The sequence below is a fragment of the Epargyreus clarus genome, unplaced genomic scaffold (assembly GCF_041222505.1).
Source record: "Epargyreus clarus isolate Ecla_fem2 unplaced genomic scaffold, WU_Ecla_fem_2.2 ptg000007l, whole genome shotgun sequence".
Taxonomy (NCBI): Eukaryota; Metazoa; Arthropoda; class Insecta; order Lepidoptera; family Hesperiidae; genus Epargyreus; species Epargyreus clarus.
The window spans coordinates 26,848,905-26,872,342 of record NW_027332215.1 but is presented as its reverse complement, the minus strand read 5'-3'; the positions used below and the strand labels follow the sequence as shown (position 1 = coordinate 26,872,342).

The following is a 23,438-nucleotide window of genomic DNA, read 5'->3' as shown; positions in this document are numbered from 1 at the left end:
CAAAGATAAGGTTTCTCCGGCGAGGGTAACGTATGAAATGGAAGCGAATAACCGAGCGCGTCCGCTCTCACGCGAGGTCGCGCCCACACCGCTCCTGCAAATGCGCGCACCATGTCTTATGTAAATGTACCATGTCCCTTCTGAGTTTAATTAATCTCTAGCCGCATAAATAAACCTACCTTTAATCGATTCACCTGAATATTAAACAATGGCGATCCGATACCGACGCCGGCGCAATCATAATTCGACCGCGACGTGCAAGCAAATATCGATCGATCGGACCTGATCCGCACTGCGCTAATTCACGTCCAATGTTAATCCACAATAACCGTACAATATGTACTAATTACCACATCATACTTTTTTATTCGATCCTTCCTAGAAATTGCTGTAGTATAGTGAAGAGTAACATTGGTAACAATATTTTATTTGAACGAATAGTAGGTACTTAAATATTTTTCATATTTCATACACACTTTTCATCATCTGCTTCATCATACTTTAAATTAGCTTTTTAAAGTTCAGTGGAAAATAATTCGCATTTAATTTTTCACATCAATTTAAATAAATATACTTTTAACAAAACCCGCCAAATACTCATTCAATGAATCATACAAAGCAAACGCACATACGCATCTGGAACAGAAATCTTATGCCGCTTATCGTCGTGAAGTTTGAGTGGAGCAAGTCATTGTACCAGCAGACGTGATTGTTTCGCCGATGAACAGTTATCTTTAATGTTTATATATTCGATTAGATTGTGATTGGCGTTGTTTCTTAAATACAACTACGGTCAACGATCCTGAAGGACCTCACGTTCCTTACACATAAATTAACTGACAAATTGATCGAAATGTTATATGATAAACGTGAGGACAACATGATTTATGGAAGTAATTAAAGTAATTGAAACATTTGCATTTTATATAACAATAAAAATGTTATTGCGGTCTCACAAATTTACTAAGTAAATGTATCAACACAACATCAATATGTTTGTGCGTGCATAGCCATATTTGACTAATGAAAATTTAGAAATTAGCACGGTCTAATCTCAAGAATATAAATTTGGTGTAAGTGAATTAGTCGAATGTCGGGTCTAGCATGAAAAACGATGACAAATATTTTACGCGCGTCGTGAGCGTGAACTAACATCGAACACCTAACTCGTTACAAAACAATCAATAAATGTGGTCTCGCTAGCTCAATAACTCAATAACCGAAAAGCAATTAAGGTGTGTACATAAAGCGATCAGTCATCGGACACGTTGCGTTGTTAGCGCGCATTGTCCGAGCATTCGGCGTAGCCCAGGGCGTCCGCGCGCTCGAGAGCCGCGCTCTTAAAACAAACGCGCATAATATTCCAATGAATCTCGGGATTGGTGTTGTATCTAAAACAAATAACTTAAATCATGTCATCGAGTGAGCGGTCGCCGATTGGGTACTAAAGGGGGAAGGGAATGCAATCAACGAGAAAGGATTTACGACAGGCGCCCGCGGCCGGCCGCCGCGCCGACGACCACGCGCCCGATTTTGTCAACTGCCTTCGGCCGGACTCGAGCTCCTTACAAATCGATACGACGACAATCCGATCTATTAATATCCGCCTACAAAAGCACCGACACGCTCGAGCCCAGCACGATGCTAATAGACACCGTTTCTCTTTAATTATTCGGATATTACTTCTTGTATCATAAAAATACTCATTATTGGATATGCTTTTCGATCAAAAGTTTGGATTACGTTTTCAAAATAAACGCTTCACATTCATATAAATCATAAGATAATAATGTAGCAGTATTGTAAAAGTTAGGGATCTCTTTTGATTGTTCTATATACGTACTTTTTAATTAATATTTAGAGATATTATAACACTAGGTAACGTCTCGAAACAGTTCTAGCAACTTGTACAAATTTATGTAGCTCATTATTTTCTTTTAGCTAGGATTTAATTATTCGTTTTCGCAGGTTATTTTATATATTTTCTATACAAAGATTACATTTAAAAATATAGTTTAGTCATACTATAGATGGCTAGGTATAGGTACAGATATATTATGGTGATGTTTAAGTCTGTTTTAACTGAAGTTAATAAATCAAAAAGTGCATTTAAAATAAATATTTACCTACAATAGTTACGTTTTTTACTATATTTAATGCTTAAAATGATAATTGCTTCAAATATAAGGTATCTGTATATCCTGCAATTAAGGTAATTTAAAATAATTATACCTAATCGTCGTTATTTTACTTTAGTCACAAGAGTACCCCTTCATAAGATTGTATGTATGGCAGCCATAACTCGTCCGGACTGCTTTATATATAAGATCCTCTGAGTTAAAACATATACCAACACTACCAACGGTGTCGTTTTACCTATCAACTTAACTGTCATAGGTAGCATCCCTAAATGAGGTATATTTGACTTTAGGTAAGATTGTAATGTTTTTGATAGAATATAAAAATGCTTAGCCGGTAGTGACCATTTCCGAACAGAAATCTACCATCTTTTTATTAGTAGTGCTTACCACTACTGTTTAAATAGACCAGATAAATTTATTTTATACCAAAATTTAGAAAAGAATACAGTAAGTAACATTAACAAATGTAGGTGTCTACTGAGACGGCGAAGTCTCCAATAGCCGATCTTCACTTTGAAGACACGATCTTCCGTTGATCAGTCTCAGGTTGCTACTTACTTCGCAATTTATCTCGAAGCATTTTCGCAAGACGGAGCGTTATTGGATGCAAGGAAATCGTATTACGAATTCCTCGCAATTCTAATCGACTTGATCATTAAAAAAATATCAACTACAAACTGCAAATAAACTTTATCGACTTTAAATACTTTGAAATGAGTATCGCAGAAACTGGTACAATGTCTGCAAGCACATCTGAGTAAAGGCTACATAAGTATGCACAATAATGACCACAGGACAATTCGTCATTAAATGTGAGTTCAACAAAAATATTTCTACTTGCACAACTTGTTTTGTCTCTGCTCTGTAGTATGTCTACCTAATAATCTGTATCTATATCTGTCTAACTAATATGGAGACTGATTCCCGCATGATTCTCGCAAGGAAGAAAAATTGTGATGTATGTAACATTAGAGTCGATTTAAATCTAAAGTAGAAAAAAACGTATTTGTTAAGATAAAATCCAGCATTCCAAGAAGATATAAATAGGTCCAAGAAAGTTATCATTGTTTATAAGGTAACGGTAAGCGGGAGGCAACTAGCGCGGACCCTACGCGGCGCGCGGCGGTTATCGCGCCGTACGCGACGTCTTCATTACCGGCGAGTGTTAAAACTTGTTAATCTGTCACTTACTTAATTACTATGCGAGAGCGGCTTTTAATTGATTCAGTCGGCGACAAAATGTTAATAAGCCGTGATAAGGCGCGGGGAAATGCGTCCGCCAACAGCGCGTTTTGAAATGCAAATCGTCCGTTTGAAACATTGCTCGGGATAACGTCGATAAGCGATACCCTGAATAATACCCGCGGTACACGCGATTCTGCGCCCTACCGATACCGGCCGGCGATCGCCAAGATACACACACCTAGGAACGCTCGCTAAATATAATGTTACCGGCCCATGTACAGGATTGCGGGCCAAAGCTCGAGCTACGTACTTCTAGATACCCAAAACCCACACGGATTATAATTACATATTTCACTATCAGCTCTTTTGTCCATTACTTTATAAAATGTTCCTATTAAATTTTAAATATTTCTTTTCGTCAAAATGTAGTACTCACGCGAAATTTACCTTCTATCTATCGATTACATTCACTTATATCATGTTATGTGTTTAAACGCTTTTGTCTATCAGTAACACATGGAAGTAAGATGAACGTAAGTCATTGCAGAGAATACTTAAGTTTGCAAAAAAAAATCTGAGAACGTATCTTCAATTTATGACTGACGTTACACTTTATGTAGACGTATTTAAGGAATCGTTATTGTAACACATCATAAAGGTATCGGTTCCCTTCGCAATTAGGCCTAAGAAGGCCGACAATATAGGTACTAAAGAGACAGGGTGCAATGAGTGGTTACAAGTAAGTGCAATTATTTTAAAGAGTACCAACCTTCCAACATAACTGTAACTAAATTCTATAATTTAGTTTTGTCTGTGTATGGCAAGCGTCTACTTTTAATTTCAACTTAAGAGTATAATAAGATACATTGATAGGTGTCCAGGTGTTACTTCGCATATAAAGATGCTGCGTCTGGAAGATATTCGCCACGAAACAGAAACGTCGGCCGGAGATATGATAGCGTGTTAATGGAGTGTTGCACGCGTTTTGTTTAATTAATTAAATATTAAGGGCCGCCGAATGGTAATGAGTCCGCCGTAAGTGCTTCTGCGAGAGGCGATCGGCAAGCTCAGGGCTGCCAATCAACCATCAAGTTACTTTAAACAATGTTATGAATGTTAGAAATCAGAAATAATTGTAGTCTATAATGTCGGTTCGATTAAATGCAACAATTTATTCGCTATAAGAAACAATTTCGCAATGTGAATAGAAATAAATGTATACAAATTATTTAACCTCCTGCGTACATTTGTACTTTCCACAGTACGTAAGAAATAAAAAAAAAATTGTATGTTTTTTAAATTGGAATACTGTAATATTACCACCGCGACATCTATTGGCCTCTTGAGGTATGTTTTAAAATTCAAACGTCAAATGTGAACTTGTCTGTTTTTAAATGCGACGGGAGGGAGACGTGCGAGCGTGCACCCACGCAAATGTAAGTTAATCTGTATTTATCTCATTATTTCTCAAATAATTATTTGATAATATGTTATAATTAACTATATTACAGTTCAATCTCATAGTTTAGTGTATTATTTTTTACTCAAAATATGACAAACCTTTCTGACGTCGCGTTTCATTGTTATGTTCTGTATAAAGTACAACAGAATGTATGAATGTTTATTTTTATCTGTATCCTGCTGTACTATATATAGTACATTGTGTGATTTCCTCTTGATTTTAGCACTAAGGGTGGCAGAAATCTTTCAAACCTTACAAGAGTCAGAGTTAATCTGGTGACGATTCCGAGGAAGTTCCGGAATTCCGTTATTCCGCTGCAATTATCCTCTAGAGATGATATCCATCTTAATAGTGAATGGCTCCAGCACCATCTCCAGTGCTATCGGAAAGCTCTGATTTAATGACAGAAACATCTTTCTCACCATAAAGAGGTACACTACGAGTGCGCGTTCGTCGTGGACGTGGCCGTGGCCGTGGCCGTGGTCAGCCTTAAATAGCACAACCGACAGATAGACTAGTCGACAGATTGTCATAAGAAATCGACAGAATAATGCTAACTTCCAAAACGCCTTTTTTTTCTTTACGAGGGGGAAACCTTCAAAATGTACCCGACGACGTGAGGGCGACGCCGGGTTATTTCTTCTAGGATTTCTACCGCATTAAAACAGGGTTTGGCCGTCCTCAACATTGTTGGATAACTATGGGATCTCCAACGGAACACAAACGGAGTCCTCCAAGCGCGATGCCTTAATCAGGCTTTACCTGGTATTTACAACGGTATGCGACCATATATACCGTCGTCCTTCGCGGGCTCGCTTACTGGAAGGTACGAACTCCCACTCTTGCCGACCGCAACCCCAAAAGTACTCTTTTAGTCACTCCTTACTGCAGGCAGGGGATACCGTAACCCTATTCTAGTCCTGGAACTAACTTCCAAGACACCTGGATACATGATACGCTTAATACGTAAGTTAATTATTTAATGCAATATATCCAGAAGAAAAGTGATGAATGGGAGTGGTTACAATTTTTTGATCAATGCTTTTTTTTTAATACCTTTAGAAAGATAGTATATTTTGCGTTGATTTTAAAGATTACAATGAATACAAGCCTAAATGTATCTTAATTTTTTTTATTTTTTTTTTTATAATATAGGAGTAGCAGACGAGCATGCAGTCCACCTGATGGTAAGTGGCTACTGCCGCCCATGGACATTTGTAATCAACCCCAGATAGGATTAGATATTCCTACCTGAGGTCGGCCACAGATGCGCCGCTACCCCTGAGGACTAAGCTGGAACGCCTCCGAAAAGTATGTCTCCCTTACCACACCCTTCAAACCGGAACACAGCAGCGCCTAACACTGCTGTTATTAGGTAGAAATAGGTGTGGCGGTGCTGCCGCCGGAGTTAAACCGCAAAGGGTTCTACCACCTTTAATTTAATATGTTAAGACCTCAACTGACACAATTTCAACCAAAATATTGTTATGTACTTTACAGATAACATATAAAGTATATTCCCTTGTTCTTTATAAAGGACATAGTGAAAATCCAGATTTTTCGAAAAAATATTTTTTTAATTATTTTTTCGCTGCTAAGCCTTACTAAAGAGATGCACTACAAATGTTTCAATCAAAATCTCGCAAAAAAGTTCCTCTGGAACTCAGGAGGTTCATATGGATAATTCTGTACAAAGAAAGTACAATCAAGTCGAACCTTTTAGCAATGTGCGATCTTTCTAAAAAAAACATAAATTTACACGAGCTGTTTGGGTATTGAAATATTAAATTTGTAATTTAATGTTTACTTAACACTTCTGTCTTGATTAGAATTGTCTATACATTCGATTACCTATTACATTGGATAAGATTAAAATTTACAAAGGTGTAAAAAATTGTTTTATTAACAATTATATTAATTCATTTGCGTGATTAAGATATTTGTAAGTAATGTATTAGGTAATTCCCAGTTGGGTCGCTAGTTATTAATAATCGAAGTGTCCAACTAACGTCCGTTATTGTCTATTCATAATATAATCAATCTATCCAACGGTTACAAATACAAAATACAAAAGTCTTTATTTGTAGAATAAGGTGCATACATTGGTGTTACAGTCAATAATTTTCGCTCATTCTGCCATAAATGGCGTACAAATATAATTTTAAGTCGCATTTTATGAGTTCAAATTATTAAATTGTAGATACTAATTTCCAATATTATTAAAACGTTAATAAGATAAAATGTCAATAACAATAAAATGTCACATAAAGATAAAAATGAATAATGAATAATGTCAGTGGTATCACAATAGAAAATGTCAAAGGAGTATCTTACCTACCAAAGATTGACACTGCTAAATTTCTTTTGATTGGTAAATTTTATTATTACTTAGGGTTCGTACACAAAACTGCGATGCGACGTCGCATCGCAAAAATCTGCGAGCTCCCTCGACGCATCGCAAGAACTTGCGAATTGATTCGCATCGCACAGTGGTTGTTGTTGTTGGTCACCCTGAGAGACGCTACGCCGCACGATATCGCATCGCAGCAATTCGCATCGCAATTTTCTGCGTTGCGAATTCGCATCGCGTCGCATCGCAGTTTTGTGTTCGAGCCCTAAATAGGGGAATAGATAAGTACACGCATTACACAAGGTGAGTGCGCAATCTTGTTGCCCGCGACAACCCTAGGACTCTGAGCCGCGGTAGCAAGAATCGGCAAGGTATCTGAAGTTGTATGAGTTTAATTGAGTTTTATTAAAAATATTGTCATATCGGAACCCTTTATCTTTGTGTTGACACGAGGTGATGCATCAAACGAGATTTTATTAACGGGCCTGCTTTACTACAGTTACGACGGAAGGTTCTTGAACCCGTGCCTCCTGGAAGCCGATTGTAGTATGAACTTGAATTACTTCTTATCTTTAATCTGGATTATAAATAAAAAAATCATACTTTCTATCAGTGTTCAACGATGTCATACTCGTAGATATAAATGCCATCAATTTGTTGTTATACAAGATGAAAAAAAAAAATACTTTTATTTATTTAATGGGTAACAACTTTGAGACTTGTGGTACGTAGATTAATTCATTTCCTTTGAAGCATTTTCCCTGATTGTGCGTTCTGTGAGAGAAAGATTTACAAAAAAATCATTCAGTGAAATGATCGTAGAAATTTATGAGGAAGAGAAGCGATATTTATGAGGCTTCCGCCGTTAGAAGGATGGTTGGTGGCGTAGCTGAAACGATCATATGAACGACGTACGTCACCACAGCATCAATCCGCAAACCTCCTCGAACGTCGCCAACGTGGAGACGCCAAACTGTTTCGCTGATTTGGAACCGGGCCAAGGATCGTACCCGTGAGAGGGACCTCAGCTTCGGCCAAGCAGACTGCGCATACACCAACACACTGAGGAACATCGACCCCACATCGTTAGCTCGCCGCCAAATGAGTCGCCCAGACATGTGATAGTGGAGGTCCACGAGTTAATGGCGTAATCGACTATTCAAATCGACGGCTTTGTATTTCCAATGTTTATCCAAACCTTACTTCCACTTAAATGATCCTTGAAATAATTTATCGTTGTTAATTAAAAGTAGAACGAGAAAAAAATGATTAATAGGGTAAGCGCGTTATCGTGAACCGCTCCGTGCCCGGTAGCGGTACACCGTCACATAAAACATGTAACATAAGAAACCGCTAAGATTATAAATAAGTTGAAGTTATTTATGGATGATGTTACAATTAAATATCAGTATTTTACAAAAAAGTTGTTTTGCTAGAAACGAGCGGGAGGATAAGGATTGGCACCAGCTGCTGCACGCAAGGTGCTCCGTGCGTGTAATAAAAGCTAATAGAAATTATAAAAACACCGACCAGCGCCGGCATGTACATGTCTGTTCCCTGGGAAGTCAATTTCAAGCCTAAGAAGTCATCTTATTCGAAATGCGTTGAATCAATATAGAAATTTAAAGCTATAAGAAATTCCACGTTTTATTAGGCATACGTAGAATCTAGTTAGACATACTTAGCTAGACATACGTAGAATCAAACTTAACCTATCGCAAAATAAAAAAGTAGGTAAATATTTACGGTTTCTCATTCATATAAGGTAATATCAAGGTGGCAAAATGTCAAAGGGTAAGAAATAATCGCTCGGATCAATGAGGATATTAATCTGTTATTGTGAGTATAGTCAAACACCAATGTTAAGCGCTGATGTGTATTGATTAGAAGGGTGACGTTCTTGAGACTTATACAAGGTGTTTCAACCTGAGGAATACTGGGGTGCAGAAACGCGTCTGTGGGCCAGAGTTAATTGTGGCTGACTTCAGTAGTGTCCATGGGTGACAGTTGCCACTTTAATGAGGTATATTTTACGAGCGTTCGCTACTACTACAATTTATAAAAATGTGAAAAGTGTAGTTGAGGTCATTCTTTAGTCTTACTACAGATTTGCAGCTTTTATCAACGGCACACTATGCTCGTATACGAAGTGTAATGAAGTCTATATTATCAATATTAGAAAGGGCTCACCACAATGCGATGAATAAAATATAAATGATATAGCTTTTTGATATTAGAGGTCAATTAAAAATCTATAAACCATTGGAAATAGACCAGACCTAAACACTTAAGTGTTTTATAAAGGCATATTCGATCACCTGAGAATCTACCCGGGCAAGATGAGGAAATTAAGAGGCCAATTTTATTTTTACATTTTAAAATCATGTTTGACACAACTTCATAGATAATCTTGTATTAGGGAATTTCTATTCCCCGAGTACCTACAATGAAATGGACGTAATTACGAGACCTACCATTTAAACTCCTTCATCTCTATAATTACTGGACCAAGCCATAAGATTTGCACTCCATTGAGTTTGGCATTTATCGGTATTAATGTTTAAATAACGTTTTATTTGACATTTTGATTGGCCGTACATCGAACGGGTCGGCACCACCATGTCGCATTACCGCTACCTCCGCGCCGGGCGAAATTATAATTGCTTTGCGAATTATTTTATTATTTTATTGCGACATAAAATAAAGGCTAAAGCGAATTTGTAGGCAATTTGTTTCGAGCATCTGCTTCATTATTATGTCGTGTTCGGTGTTAAATTGACAGCAGGCCAAGTGCTGTTGTTCCGGTCTAGTATGCATTCCTCTATGGGTCACTCCTGTCCACTAAGTGATTAGTAGATTGCTACTATATTGCTGTTATATTTTATTTTTCACAATATTCCAGCAATATCATAAAACATGTCATCAACGCTCCCGTTTCATATATTTCTTGTACTCTTTAACCCATCCTTTTACTCCATAACGTGTAATCCTGGAGAGCTTTGCTACACTTTACCCTACGCCTGCGTTGAAAAAAAATCTGAAATTTTATGTAAGAGCGTGAAATGTGTTAAATAAGAAACGTGTGCAGTTATTTCCAGCAAGTTTCGTGGCGGGCTGACTGATATGAGCGTGGTTGGTCGCAGGAGTTTCGGGGCGAAGTGCTCGAAGTGTTGCCGGGGCATCTCGTCGTCGGACTGGGTGCGCAAGGCGCGCGAGCAGGTGTACCACCTGGCCTGCTTCGCGTGCGACGCCTGCGGCCGCCAGCTCTCCACCGGTGAGCAGTTCGCGCTGCACGAGGACCGCGTGCTGTGCAAGCCGCATTACCTGGAGACGCTCGACGGCGGGTCCATCTCTTCGGACGGTAATTTATATCACATTTGTATTTATATATGCGAACGACCAAATTTACTGCGTTCTTGTCAAATAAATTAATTATCCTTTACTTTAGATACCCATTTAACCAAAACCCACCAATTTTATTAACCAAAAAGCAGTGATAGCCTAGTGGTTAAGAAACTCGGCCTTTCGATCGAGGGGTCCGAGGTTCAAATCCCAGGCCACCCCATCCCACCTCTGATTTTTCAAAAATTATGTGCGTATTAGAAATTAATTATCACTTGCTTAAGACGGTGAAGGAAAACATCGTGAGGAAAAACCTGCATACCTGAGAGATTTATAAAAAAAAAATCTCAATGGTATGTGAAGTCTACCAATACGCACTCGGCTTAAACTTTTGTAGCCAAATCATAACTAAGAAAATTTCCATCTGGAATTTTGTTCATTTATCGTAGTTATTCTTTACATCCTCAGATGGTTGCGATTCAGAAGGTTACCACAAGAGCAAGGCAAAGCGGGTGAGGACAACATTCACAGAGGAACAACTGCAGGTCCTGCAGGCGAATTTCCAGCTGGACTCCAACCCCGACGGCCAAGACCTGGAGCGCATCGCCCAGGTCACCGGCCTCAGCAAGAGGGTGACGCAGGTGTGGTTCCAGAACAGCCGCGCTCGCCAGAAGAAGCATCAACACACCGGAAAGGGAAAGCAAAATCAACGTTAGTATTTTCTGATGACGATTCGTTGAAGACATGATGTTTCTAACGGGGACCTAGTTTGGAAAGTTAAGTAGGTAATATCTAACTGAAATGACGATCAGCGGGAACGAAGCAACTTCTCGGCAACAGAAATGAAACCACTTCAAATCTGTGCTTGTTAAGCTGGCAATGCCTTCCTGATACTGTTAGCTTGTGCTTGCGCGACTGTTGGCCTTGCGATTTTATTTATTATTACATATTGTTGCGCTCTCAATGTTGTTTCAACTTAAAGCATTCCATTAGGTTTCTCTGTGAACACTTGTGTTTCTCTCAAGCCACACACACACATACACACTAAGACACATGTAAATTCATCATTTAGATATCCAGGCATCTAAATTGAATATTAAAATCGTACAGCGATCGCTACACTGTGTGTACCGGTTATAATAACAACATGCGCTTGTAGTTTACGAGGTGTATTCGTTGTTCTCAGTGATAACCCGTGACACGGACCCGGTGGGGTTTGGCCGCCCCATCAACCTCCACCTCACCTATTCGTTCCAGAACAAGCCCCCGTTTGTACCAATAGGTAAGACAACATCAATAATCTAATTTCCCAATATCCCATTCTAGTAACAAAATTTATTACTTATTAATACTGTAAATGACTAGCCCACGATAATTGAAGTTGTAAATGAAACAATAAATATTACCGCCAATTTCAGATAAGCAGTTAAAAATAAAGATGTGATATATTTACAGATGGAACTTCCTTCACTGACTCGTCGATGGACGAGTTGTCGGAGGACTCGTCGATCCACTGCATGCAGAGTGAAGTGTAACTCCACCGGAGTCTTCTGTGCAAGCGTTTCACCGAACAGCTCTGTGCCACTTCTACTATTTAAACTGAAACTCACTCAGACGGGAGTCATCTTTTGAACTTAACTTGTATACGAAATATGTAATATCATTCAATGTTAAAAGAAATGTAAGGTTAGAGGCAAATTTTGAAATTAATATTCATGCAAAAGCACCACGTACCTAACTACCTACTAATGTTTGCTCCAGAAAGTGACATTTTACTACATTACAAATGTACACTTAAGAGTTCAGGTTATCGTTGTTTATTGTAACATTTATATCTTATTATTCCCCTACACTAGAATATAGTCAGGATTTAAATGGATACCTTACATGACCCTAGAATAGATGACGGTAGATACAAATTATGAAAGAAGTAATATTGCAATGGTCGTGTGCAAAATAAATAATGGTAGTTAAGTAATTATTGTAACTTTGCAGCCATTTTATAAGCACAATTTTTTGAATAATTTATTTTCAGTTTTGTTTCTCTAGAGGTTTATTACTTTAGGTTTATCAATTTCAATTTATGTACAAGTTTCTTAGGAAACATCGTTTACATATATTATCAAATAGGATGCAATTTATGTTCGACACATTTGAGTTATGCTATCTTAATGTATTAAATACTATTGTCCTGCTACCCAGGCATGGTAAAACCTCTTATTGTATCTAATGCTTTCTTCCCATGGAATGTGGTTTGACGGTCGGTGTCAGACCAGCTCGCTCCGATGCATCGTGGTCGCGTCGTCTGCGGGTACACGTACGAGTCTGTGGTGGTGCGTCGCGAGTCGATAACTTCTTATTTTGCATCTCTATTTACTTTTCATGAATAATGAGAAAATAAATTCTAATCTCAAGTCCGACAGACCGACACGGCCGGCCGTTGGAGGAGTTTTGGAGCGATCGCCGTCTATGCATTTACAATCCCTGGATTAACAAGGCGCGGGAAACAAGCATAAGTTCTCTTATTCCTGTAAAGTATCCCTATTAGCGGATTGTGTCTAAGAAATATCAATGGTATAGTAAGGGTCGTAGTTGATCGATTTATATTATCTTGGACGGGTGTGGAGAAGAAGATATATGTTGTTAAGTAAAAATCTAGTAATATTAATAAAATGTTAACTAAATATACCAGATATGCTTGATGGATTTGTACACATATATACCGAGTAATTCAATAATATTTGTCAAAGTAAGCATCGTGTAAAAAGTAATCAGCCCACCATAAAACAAAAATAGTCATCTATGTTATCTGTGCGTAAGGTAGGCACGGGCGGGGTGTGGATTACCATATCCAGCTGCGTTTAGGTTAGTCTCTTGCTGATTAGTCTTCGATCTTTATAAATAGTCATAATAATGTAAAATGTTAAACAATATCAGTAAACGGAGTGCTTTACTTTCAAATATTCCTAAACATTACGTCTCCGTCATCTGGCGTCTCACTTCACTTTGGGGATTGCAAATAGATGTTTTGGCTAAAACATGTAACGTTATGTAAAGTGTTTAGTAAACCTAGATTTATAAATTAATATAAATACTAATTTAAGTTTGGAATTGTCCCTATAGCTGTATAGAGTTATATTTATTTATTTATTTCTAGCAACTGTGATACTCCGTATGGTTCACTTCCACGACAGTCCGTAGTGGCGCAACCGCACCGCGGCCGCATGTACTTACGTATTGTAGTGCCAAATTATTATAAATATAATAGATAAGTATTTCCTACAATAAATTACTGTTAAAAGTGAAACTAATATTATAGTTATAGTTACGTAATAACACACGAATGTCATTCCTTGCTTAACTAAGTCGCTACTTGTACACATTCCTACGTATGGATGCACGGAATAAGTTAGTTGTGAACATTGTTCATGTGAAAAGTTGTACTCTCATATTACTTCAATCATAAGTATAGGTACTTTCCTATTTCATACCAAACTATTAAAAATAATATATACATTCGAATACTGTTAACAATACTTTATCAAAAGACGAATCTTTACTCAAATGACGTTGTCTGTTTCCCAAATTTAAGGTGGTTTGTAAAATGTTGAAGGTTACCGCAACTTTCTTCTCGTTTTCCCACTCCCACATCCCACTAATTTAGTTTGATACATTATCGCGTCCGATTAGCTTAGCTATATCTCTTTCTATTATCCTTACCTAAAAAAAGAGTGACTATGACATCAACAAATATTTAGATTCAGCGTCAAACCACTGACAGTCGCTTGCTTAACCTAATTTGCTACGCCATTTTACAAATCACATTATAACTTCTGACTTCGTTTAAAATCTGCCGTGTAGGTATATAAATAATATAAAACGTTAAATGGTCTATGTTTTTTCATGTTTACGATAGATACGATTAGATATATCTAAATGTTTCTATTGCGCAGTGTACATAGGTATGTACTGAGGTACCTAGGACAGCTAAAAGTTTGCTTTTTATATAATGATATATTAATAACATATTCAGTATTGTAAATAAAGTCAAATTAGTCGTAATTTCTCTGTATTGATGTAAATCTTATAACACGTTATTAATTATATCGTCACCGTAGGTAAGACCACGTATGTTTCTTGTCATTCTCAGTAACTTGCTGTAATGAGTAGGTATTCTAGTTTATTCTGTACAAATTATATTATTAATTATATTATGTTGGTTAAAATGTTTTTTAATTTATCCACTTATACATTTCCCTGACATTTTGTATACACATTCCTGAAACGTTGTAATATTCATTCCGTTTAACCTTTTGCGTCACTCTTACTCAGAAGCTCAATTTAAACAAATTAATTTTAGCATAATATTTATTTTCTTAAAATTAATAACGACAACCTCTTATATATCATACAAATACTAGAATTCAGTGAATCTATCTTATGATCTTATGCTACAGTTTTTAACGAAATAAGATTTTCATAAAATAACACCATAAACTTAAAAAGTATATGAGAGCTGGCAAAAGCAAGGGCATTGAAAATAGATCACAGATACTTTGATGAGTAGGATCTTATAGGCAAAAACTAAATTTGAGACTAAACACCGCCGAGTAAGATATTATATTATACCATTGAAGAAAAGCTTATTTCTATACTTATCTAATTTTATTAAACTCTGTTAGGGTAACAAAATATAATTGAAGATTCTGTCAAACCGAAACAGAAACTTTCATATATTTGACGAATATATTAAAGTTTAAGTATATACATAATTATAGTAGAATGTACGTAAACTACACAAAAGTAAAATATTTTAAGACCAGCTCTTTAAAAATATCCAACTCTTTATGTGAAACATGTGCGTAGTCACTATTAGATTTCTACAGCTTATCCATAGTACACAGAAGCAGCTCCATTTCCTGGTGCACCTCGCGGAGCAGGTCCTTCATCTGCTTGGCCGAGTCCAGGATGTCGATGCTCTGGGTGTAGGGGTTGTATCGCACGCCGAAGTCGCGGGGTATGGTTTGAGCGAATTTGCTAGAAAATTATGTATTGTCAAATATACATTGCAATAAACAGCGATAGCCTATTGATAAAGTCACAGGCACGCACCTCTGACTTGTCAAAGACTATGTGTGTAATAGAAATTAATTGTCACTTGCTTTAACAGTGAAGGATAACATCGTGAGGACACCTGCATATCTGAGATATTATAAACAAATAATAATTAAAAGGTATGTGAAGTCTACCAACACGCACTTGACTGTCGCGGACTGGATTATGGCCTATCATTCTGAAAGGAGTTCAACTGTACTAAACATGGTTACTAACCACAATTTTCTAGTAGGGCTATCGTACAAATATTAGATATTCCTACGGAAAACCAGTAAGTTGAGTCTAAATTGATTGCATTATTGCATTGTGAAGACATGGATTTAACAAAAAATAAAAGGTTAAAACCTTCTTATCACTTGGAGGTTATTAACAACATAATTAATATAACCTTCATATGATTAATGTTATTGAGAAAAACACTTACATCATCTTCTCCTTAGCACTTTCGAAGCTATTCGCGACGAAATACACGGGCTGGTACTCGGTGATGGGATACTTTTGCTGGCCGGTGGTCTCCGGCTCGAATTCGCGCAGCTCCGGTTTGTCGGACAGGCAGTACTGCAGCTCCCCGAACGACGACAGCAGCCCCGCTCCGTAGGCCTTCAGCTTGCCCTCTTGGCGACAGAGCCCGAACTCGACAGTAAACCAGAAGCACTGTTATTCAAAAAATAAACTTTTATTAGAAATATGAATAAGATTTAACTTTACTCAGGCTCAGATTTTGTTTCGACAGTTTCACTCAAATTCAGTTTGTCTATCCTACTGCAGTACAAATACATCAAAATAGTTTTTAAACGACCCTCTAACATAACTTTTTATTAATCTGTGCCTCTAATGATAAATGCTCACTGCTGCACCGCTGCTGAAAAGTGTGTTGCTATTCCTGCGGACTAAGAAAATCGCCTCACATTATGTAAGTCGGCTGGCATCCATACTCTTTTAACGAAACGCATAACTGCTTAACGCTAGAAAACGTGTGGCGATGGTATATACCTCTCTGGTAAACTTAAGGTAGTATGGTTTTAAACCATACCACCTAAAGTTTTTATTAACAACCTGCGACGAATTGAGAACCTCCTTCTTTTATTTTGGTCGTTTAAAAAAATAATCAATGATGACGTATAATTGTGTGAAGTAACATACCGTAGCTAGTTTCTCGATGTAATCGTCGGGTGCGCCCAGCGAGGCGAGGCCGATCTCCTGCGAGAACTGCGCGAAGGCGGGATCGGCGAAGAGCGGCGCGTGGCCCAGCAGCTCGTGGCACACGTCCGGCTCCGGCGTGTACAGCGGCTTCGAGTGGTGTCGGATGTACTGCGTGCTGTGGAACACGCGGAACGCCAGCCCCGCCAGGAAGTCGCGGGACGACAGCAGGCCCGCTACCGGACGCAGCGTGAATCCGGTGCAATCTGGAATTCAAGGAATGTAGAGTATGTAGAGTTTACTCTGATAAGTGTGGTAAGCTGTTTTAAGGTATTACGCTGTAGAGTTTGTATAGTTAACGATAAAGAAAGAGTTATAAACTAAGTAAGTTATATAAGTTATTAACTCTTCGTGGTTGGGTGCACTACTATGGCTCTACAATGTTTTGAGTACCTACCTACAATAAAATGTGAATAACCGACTTGGCGTTATCCGACAGATATGAAAGTGATTATGGTTAAATAGCATTACGTAAGTTTCTTACTTTGAAATTGAAAGTCATATCCTTAAAAATCTTACTGACGTTTATATGTACGTAGGTAATAGGTATATCAGTTACTTAATTCACTTTTATTTTATAATAACTCCAATTCATTCTCTGTAGTAATTAAGTACCTTTCAAGAAGTTAGAAACGTCTTCCAATTGTGGAATATTATCTTCCCTGTAACCACAATTTTCAATCAGAAGCGGAAAAACGTGATTATGCTCCTTGCACGCGTGAGTGGGGTACAACTCTGTGAGCTTCCTGAAAACCGCTCCCCAGGTGGCGATTTCTTCCTTAGTGTAGTCCACGTGTGGCAAGGGTTGGCCGTGCTTGTAGTGGTAGGCGATGTCGGCGAAGTACTTCCTGCGATCTCGATACACGGGGTCCGTGAAGCCGGGGTGGTCGGAGTCCAGCTCGGCGCCGTACGACAGGATCTGGTTCGCGAACCGATCTAAGTCGCGAATACGCCGCGGGAACCATGGCACGGCAGCTGGAAAAAGTTATTGTATCATAAGTATCACTTCTTATATTATAAAATAGGGAGGCAGTCGTAAATAATGTGCTTTAAGGAAAAAATTGATACCTATATAATTATCACAAATGTAAGAGGCTATCGCATAGCCAAGTGATGTTAATTCGATTTATACTAACTACTCTCAATTTGATGAAATGTACACTCACATTTATTGTCCTTGTAATTTCTTGAAATAATATTCAAGTAGCCCACATTATTTTTCAGTTCTTCCAGAGCGGCTCCAAAGTCTCCGCAGCCGTGTTCGCATTCGACCATGAACTCGTAGCCCGGCCGTCTGAGGGAAGACCTGGACTCGATGTGGCTGAGGTTAACTCCGTGCGACGAGAACACGTTCAAGAACTTGGCGAGGGAACCGGCTTGGTCGGGGGTCTCGGGAGAGAACAGCACCCATGTCGACTTGCTGGTGTCGAGACCCTCGCGGATGTAGATCCCCCCTTGCACCAATTTCGGCTGGAAATATATATGCATATATAGAATATTATGCATGAATACCTATTCATGCGTATTTCATAGAAAATATTACATGTTGGTACAACTACGAGAAACATTAGTGTCGACATACGACACACGACATAGACATCTACAAAAAATAGGTAAGTACCGTTTTTAATCAACCGAACGCATAAATGCAATAATTGTCCATGAATTATAACGGAATGTGTAACAAAGGTTACAGACCTACTTTTGCCGGTTTCATCGTATATGCATCGTATATATCAATCTGTATACATTTATGTGAAGGTTTAAATCTGCCTTGCAACTTAATTTTCAAGATAAGTGGTAAATTAATTTTAATTTTCAATGGTAGCGCTGTGCATGACTGGCGGGTGATAAGAGGGTTCGTGAATGATATTGAGGATCAGGTTACGTCTTCAATTGGCGATAACCCGCGGGTCGGCGGCCGCGCGCGACGCGCCGCTAACTCGCGATAACTTGTCGCATCTAGATAACAGCTTTTAAGCAAGCTGGCTGATTTTTTTTATCAATTACTTTATTCTTTCCTTAAGAAGAGAGGGAAAGTACTTGAGTAACTGACTGTAAAACTAATTGAAATATGTGAAACCGGGTTTAAAAGTACGTACGATGTTTTATAAATTTAACTGAGTGCCTACGCTAATATTATTTAAAACGAAAATATTTCATTAAAATATAATGTATCTATGTACCTATATAACTACACACAATACATACGTGTACGAGCACAGGGTACGACGTAAACAAACGAGCTTATCTAATGATATTGCTGTTTAATATTTCGCTACAGTGGCCTTTCAACCCTTCGTATCGAATGATTAATAAACATTAAAATTCCAAATGAAGCATATTATTTGAATCTGCAGTGGTACCACGTATAAGTACACGCGTGCATCTTAAGCTATAATAATAAAGCCTCGTATAGATATAATGTAATTTATCTAAATTGCTTACTGAACTATTGAGTAAATACCACACACTAAATATTGAGTAAATACCAAAAAAAATAATATACATAGGAACACCTATGTCTATTGTTTTCTTTTTTTTAATAATCATCTTTTTGATTGTTTAAATAAAATACCCAAATTACAGTCATACCACACTCGTTAGTGATCTAAATATATATAACTCAAAGGTGACTGACTGACATAGTGATCTATCAACGCGCAGCCCAAACCACTGGACGGATCGGGCTGAAATTTGGCATGCAGGTAGATGTTATGACGTAGGCATCCGCTAAGAAAGGATTTTGATCAATTCTACCCCCAAGGGGATAAAATAGGGGATGAATATATTACTTCGTAACGCGAGCGAAGCCGCGGGCAAAAACTCGTATTTAATTTAACTGCTGATTAATTCAACGAGATTAGCAGGTCGTAATTGCACAGCGCTCGGCGAGGCGAACACTTCAACTAGACCTCACACTTCGCCTAGGTGCGGTCTGGCTGAAATCGTCGCCTGCTATTATTATTCTCCCATACAATGCGTACGAGTAAAACGTGTGATTTCATGTTAAGTCTGATGATTTAAATCCAATATGGATGAACAAGCTGGAAAAATAACTTATAATTATTATGTTTAATAAAAATCCAGCCTTTTTCTTGGAAGTAGAAATTAAGAACGCAGTCGGAATTACCCGCAATAATTAGAAGTGGACCGGTAATAACCTTGCAATTAAATAACTAGGACCGTACCAGGAAAGCTATGTCAGGTTAATTTACTTATTTTCCCGCTATTAAATAAGTGAACGGCATAACGAAACACTTAATTAAATACATAGTAGGTACGTGCACTTCTATTCGTGTTAATAAATTAAGTTGGTCGTTTAACAATATTTGATAAACAATTGCGATTTGCAAACATTTGGTTTGCTTTTGTATTATCTTGTGTCATTTAAGGCGTAACTGAATTCTTTGAATAGATTTATATTATAACTGATGTAAAAATATAAGTATCTTTTTATCTTTGTGGCAAGTAACAGTACTTAGTAAGAATCTTAATACATGTTTAATAGACGTGGCCAAGTTCTAAAAAAGTGTAAATAGCAGAAGATTAATAAATAATAAGATTGTTTCCGTTCCAATTATGAACAGACAATTCGATTTTGTTTATGCGTAAAGATAACTTCTATAAACACACAGAAACGGAACACTTGATAAAAAGTGAGCAATATATGCATCCTGTAGCAGACACGCGTATTTCCTCATTTGCCAACTCACTGCCCTTTTTGCGTTGGAGCAAAAAATCTTGAGTCAAGTCTTTAGATGGAGATACTGTGCTTGAATCAAATACTGACGGTGTTAGTTTTTATGGTAGGTACGGGTTCTGACTAACATTGCAAATATTTAAATCTATAATACCACAAAACAAACCATCAAAGTACTAAGCTGTAGAAGCCCAGTGAAAACTTTTGAGATAACGTTGAAATTACATGTTTTAATATTTATTTAGATTTTTGAAAACTTTATTTTTATTATTAAATTGTTTTCTGATTGTTTTTACATTTTAAAGCGCCAGAGGCTATTATGTACTAGACAATCGTTTAAACATTCTTCGTTTAAATTATAAAATAATCTATAATTGTAATAATATCGAGCTTTCACATTTCATATCATAATAACTCTGACAATTATTGTCAGAGTAATAAGTTTTCTGAGTAGTTTTTTTAAATACATGATAAAACCAAGTACCTTATCATGTCATTGTCACCGAAATGGTCTGGATATTTTGGTTTTAGCATGCTGTAATGATGGCCAGAACGATTAGATTGGATACCTTAATTTATTGATTTAAGTGCAAGCTAACTCATCATTCATCCATTCGCATATCATAACATTCATATTTTAAAATGTTATTTTGTTTATGTTGAGAGTAAGTAGTCACATAAGATACCGACCGATTGCTATGATCCATCTGCAGTTACAAGCTAATAACTGAGACGATATCCCGAAGGGCAATGAATAATAATTAATCATCATCACCAACCTATTACTGTCCTACTGCTGGGCACGTGTCTCCTCTCATAATGAGAAGGATTAGGCCATAGCCCACCGCGCTGGCCAAGTGCGTATTGGTAGACTTCACATACCTTTGAGATTGTTTTTTTATAAATCTCTCAGGTATGCAGGTTTCCTCACGATGTTTTCCTTCACCGCTTAGCAAGTGATAATTAATTTCTAATACGCACATAACTTTGAAAAATCAGAGGTGCGTGCCTAGGATTTGAACCTCGGACCCCTCGATCGTGAGGCCGAGTTTCTTAACCACTAGGCTATCACCGCTTGATTATAATTAATACATTTTCGTAATATTAGTACATTGCTGCCCAGCTGGAGACCACCGATCTCATGAATTAATCGAACTACTAAAGTTGAATAATGTCACTTTATAACAAGAAAACGTCATATACCTACGTCACATAACGAATTCTGCATCTTAAGGTTCTGAAAATTTACTTACAGATTTTATTTTGACTTTGTTTCATTTTGAATCGATTGGTCATAGGGCTTTGGGTAGTTTTTTTATGTTAAAGCACTTGGGGGAAGAGACAAAAAAGTATAGTGCCTACTTAAGATATTCGCGTACTATATTTTAACTAGAGATGCGCCGAATATTCGGTTGGTATTCGGTATTCGGCGTATTCGGCATCTTTTTTGCTATTTATATTCGGCCGAATTATTCGGTTTTGGTGCCGAATATATTCGGTTCGAGTATTTCTATTTTCTTGTGTACAAGACTAAAACACAAAACTTCTTATGTAAGATTTATGTTATATTACAAGTCAAACTCAAATCCTATGAAGAATGTGTTGTATAAAGCTAATAAAATAAAGCGATTAAACTTCAAATCACTATTTATTTTGATACCTCAAGTCAACACATTTATTACTTAATCTATAGTTAGTATAATTAACATTTATTTTAAACCTTAAATCAGTATATATTTTTAAAACTCAAATCAACATTTTAAAGTGTTAATGAACACACATAATTGACAAACTGACAATAAAGAAATGGTTAACCGAATAATTCGGCCGAATATTCGGTTCGGTAAAGGTTAAACCGAATATTATTCGGTATTCGGTTATTCGGTGAAACCACTATTCGGCGCATCTCTAATTTTAACCTTTGATTGATATTCAATTGAATAAATATGTTATTGATATATAGTTCGTGTAATCTGTAGATCCAATTAATCACATTCGCTTATTGCTAGGAAAAATATACTTAGTTCTAATTGACTGATTGATTTTTGAAAACAAAAGCCAAGAAAATTACAAGCTTATTAAGTTGTTTTAAAAATATGGGGTAATATAATAGCCATATAGTGATCGAGTGGACCTTCGCTTCGCTAATTTTTGTAGTCATAAATTAAAAAAAATTGAGTGCATATCCTACCTTATCGGGAGGTGACGAGGACAGTTTACTTTCTGGTTGACTGTTGAGCACTTCCATGTTTTCTGGAATAACTCGAAGAACAAGTAGCACGCGTGGTCTCGAGTGTCGAGAGCAACAAACGCCAGCGGGCCGCGCGCGCGCCGCTTATATGCGAGCGGGTGACGTCGCAGTACACCACTTAGATGTGGTATTTACGTTGCTAATTTTATCTGCTGTTCTTTCAGGTTTAACAAAATCTAGAAACAATTACTACTATTTCTATTCTTTGGACTACTGACAAACATAGGACTATATGACAGACATAAGACTGTCGTTAACGTAATAAATATACACATGAATGTTTTACAGAGTATGTAGCTATAACGGTGGCCGCTATAATAATAAATACTAAAACTAAATAGCCTGAAAATGAATGGGGTTCGCCATGTAAGAAACCGCAATTTATCGGCGTTTTTCTTTTTGTTTATTAATATCATAGCAGCCATAGAAGTAAAATCATTTAACGATGTATTTACTTCTATGGCTACTATGATATCAAATACTAAAAATAAAAAATAATGAAAATAAGTATGGGACCCTCAGTGTGCGGATTCGATACGCACTTGGACAGATATTAACTGTATTAATCTAATGTGTATTAAACGTAAAATAATTATATTTGAAACATGTTCGAATCGTTTCACACCTCACTGCGTGGGTTAATACATACATATGTATCCATGTGTAAACATTTGTCTACAAGAGAGGCG

The 23,438-nt window shown here is 37.3% G+C and overlaps 2 protein-coding genes across 2 annotated transcripts in view; one reads left to right on the top strand and one right to left on the bottom strand.

Annotated features, from left to right (window-relative positions):
- Positions 1 to 12,936, top strand: part of Awh (LIM/homeobox protein arrowhead) — a 54,359-nt gene extending 41,423 nt beyond the window's left edge. The window contains exons 3-6 of the mRNA XM_073075332.1: positions 10,282 to 10,499; positions 10,949 to 11,191; positions 11,667 to 11,762; positions 11,936 to 12,936. Of these exons, the coding sequence (XP_072931433.1) occupies positions 10,282 to 10,499; positions 10,949 to 11,191; positions 11,667 to 11,762; positions 11,936 to 12,015 (637 nt within the window). The 3' untranslated portion in view covers positions 12,016 to 12,936. The remainder of the gene's footprint in view (positions 1 to 10,281; positions 10,500 to 10,948; positions 11,192 to 11,666; positions 11,763 to 11,935) is intronic.
- Positions 12,937 to 14,834: 1,898 nt separating this feature from the next.
- On the bottom strand, positions 14,835 to 22,808 carry PAH (phenylalanine hydroxylase). Its single transcript, XM_073075330.1, has 6 exons — positions 22,690 to 22,808; positions 17,962 to 18,265; positions 17,411 to 17,770; positions 16,739 to 17,001; positions 16,020 to 16,249; positions 14,835 to 15,517 (listed from the first exon to the last, which is right to left on the bottom strand). The coding sequence occupies exons 1-6, from the start codon at positions 22,744 to 22,746 to the stop codon at positions 15,361 to 15,363; spliced, it is 1,371 nt and encodes a 456-aa protein (XP_072931431.1). The 5' UTR covers positions 22,747 to 22,808; the 3' UTR covers positions 14,835 to 15,360.
- Between the last annotated feature and the right edge of the window lie 630 nt (positions 22,809 to 23,438).

Bases quoted from the DNA above. Each gene is read 5' to 3' on its own strand.
- PAH (XM_073075330.1), bottom strand. From the start codon at position 22,746: ATGGAAGTGCTCAACAGTCAACCAGAAAGTAAACTGTCCTCGTCACCT. The intron at 17,771-17,961 runs GTGAGTGTACAT...AACTTTTTCCAG, and splicing joins AAATTACAAGGACAATAAAT to CTGCCGTGCCATGGTTCCCG. The intron at 17,002-17,410 runs GTACTTAATTAC...CTTGAATTCCAG, and splicing joins CGTTTCTAACTTCTTGAAAG to ATTGCACCGGATTCACGCTG.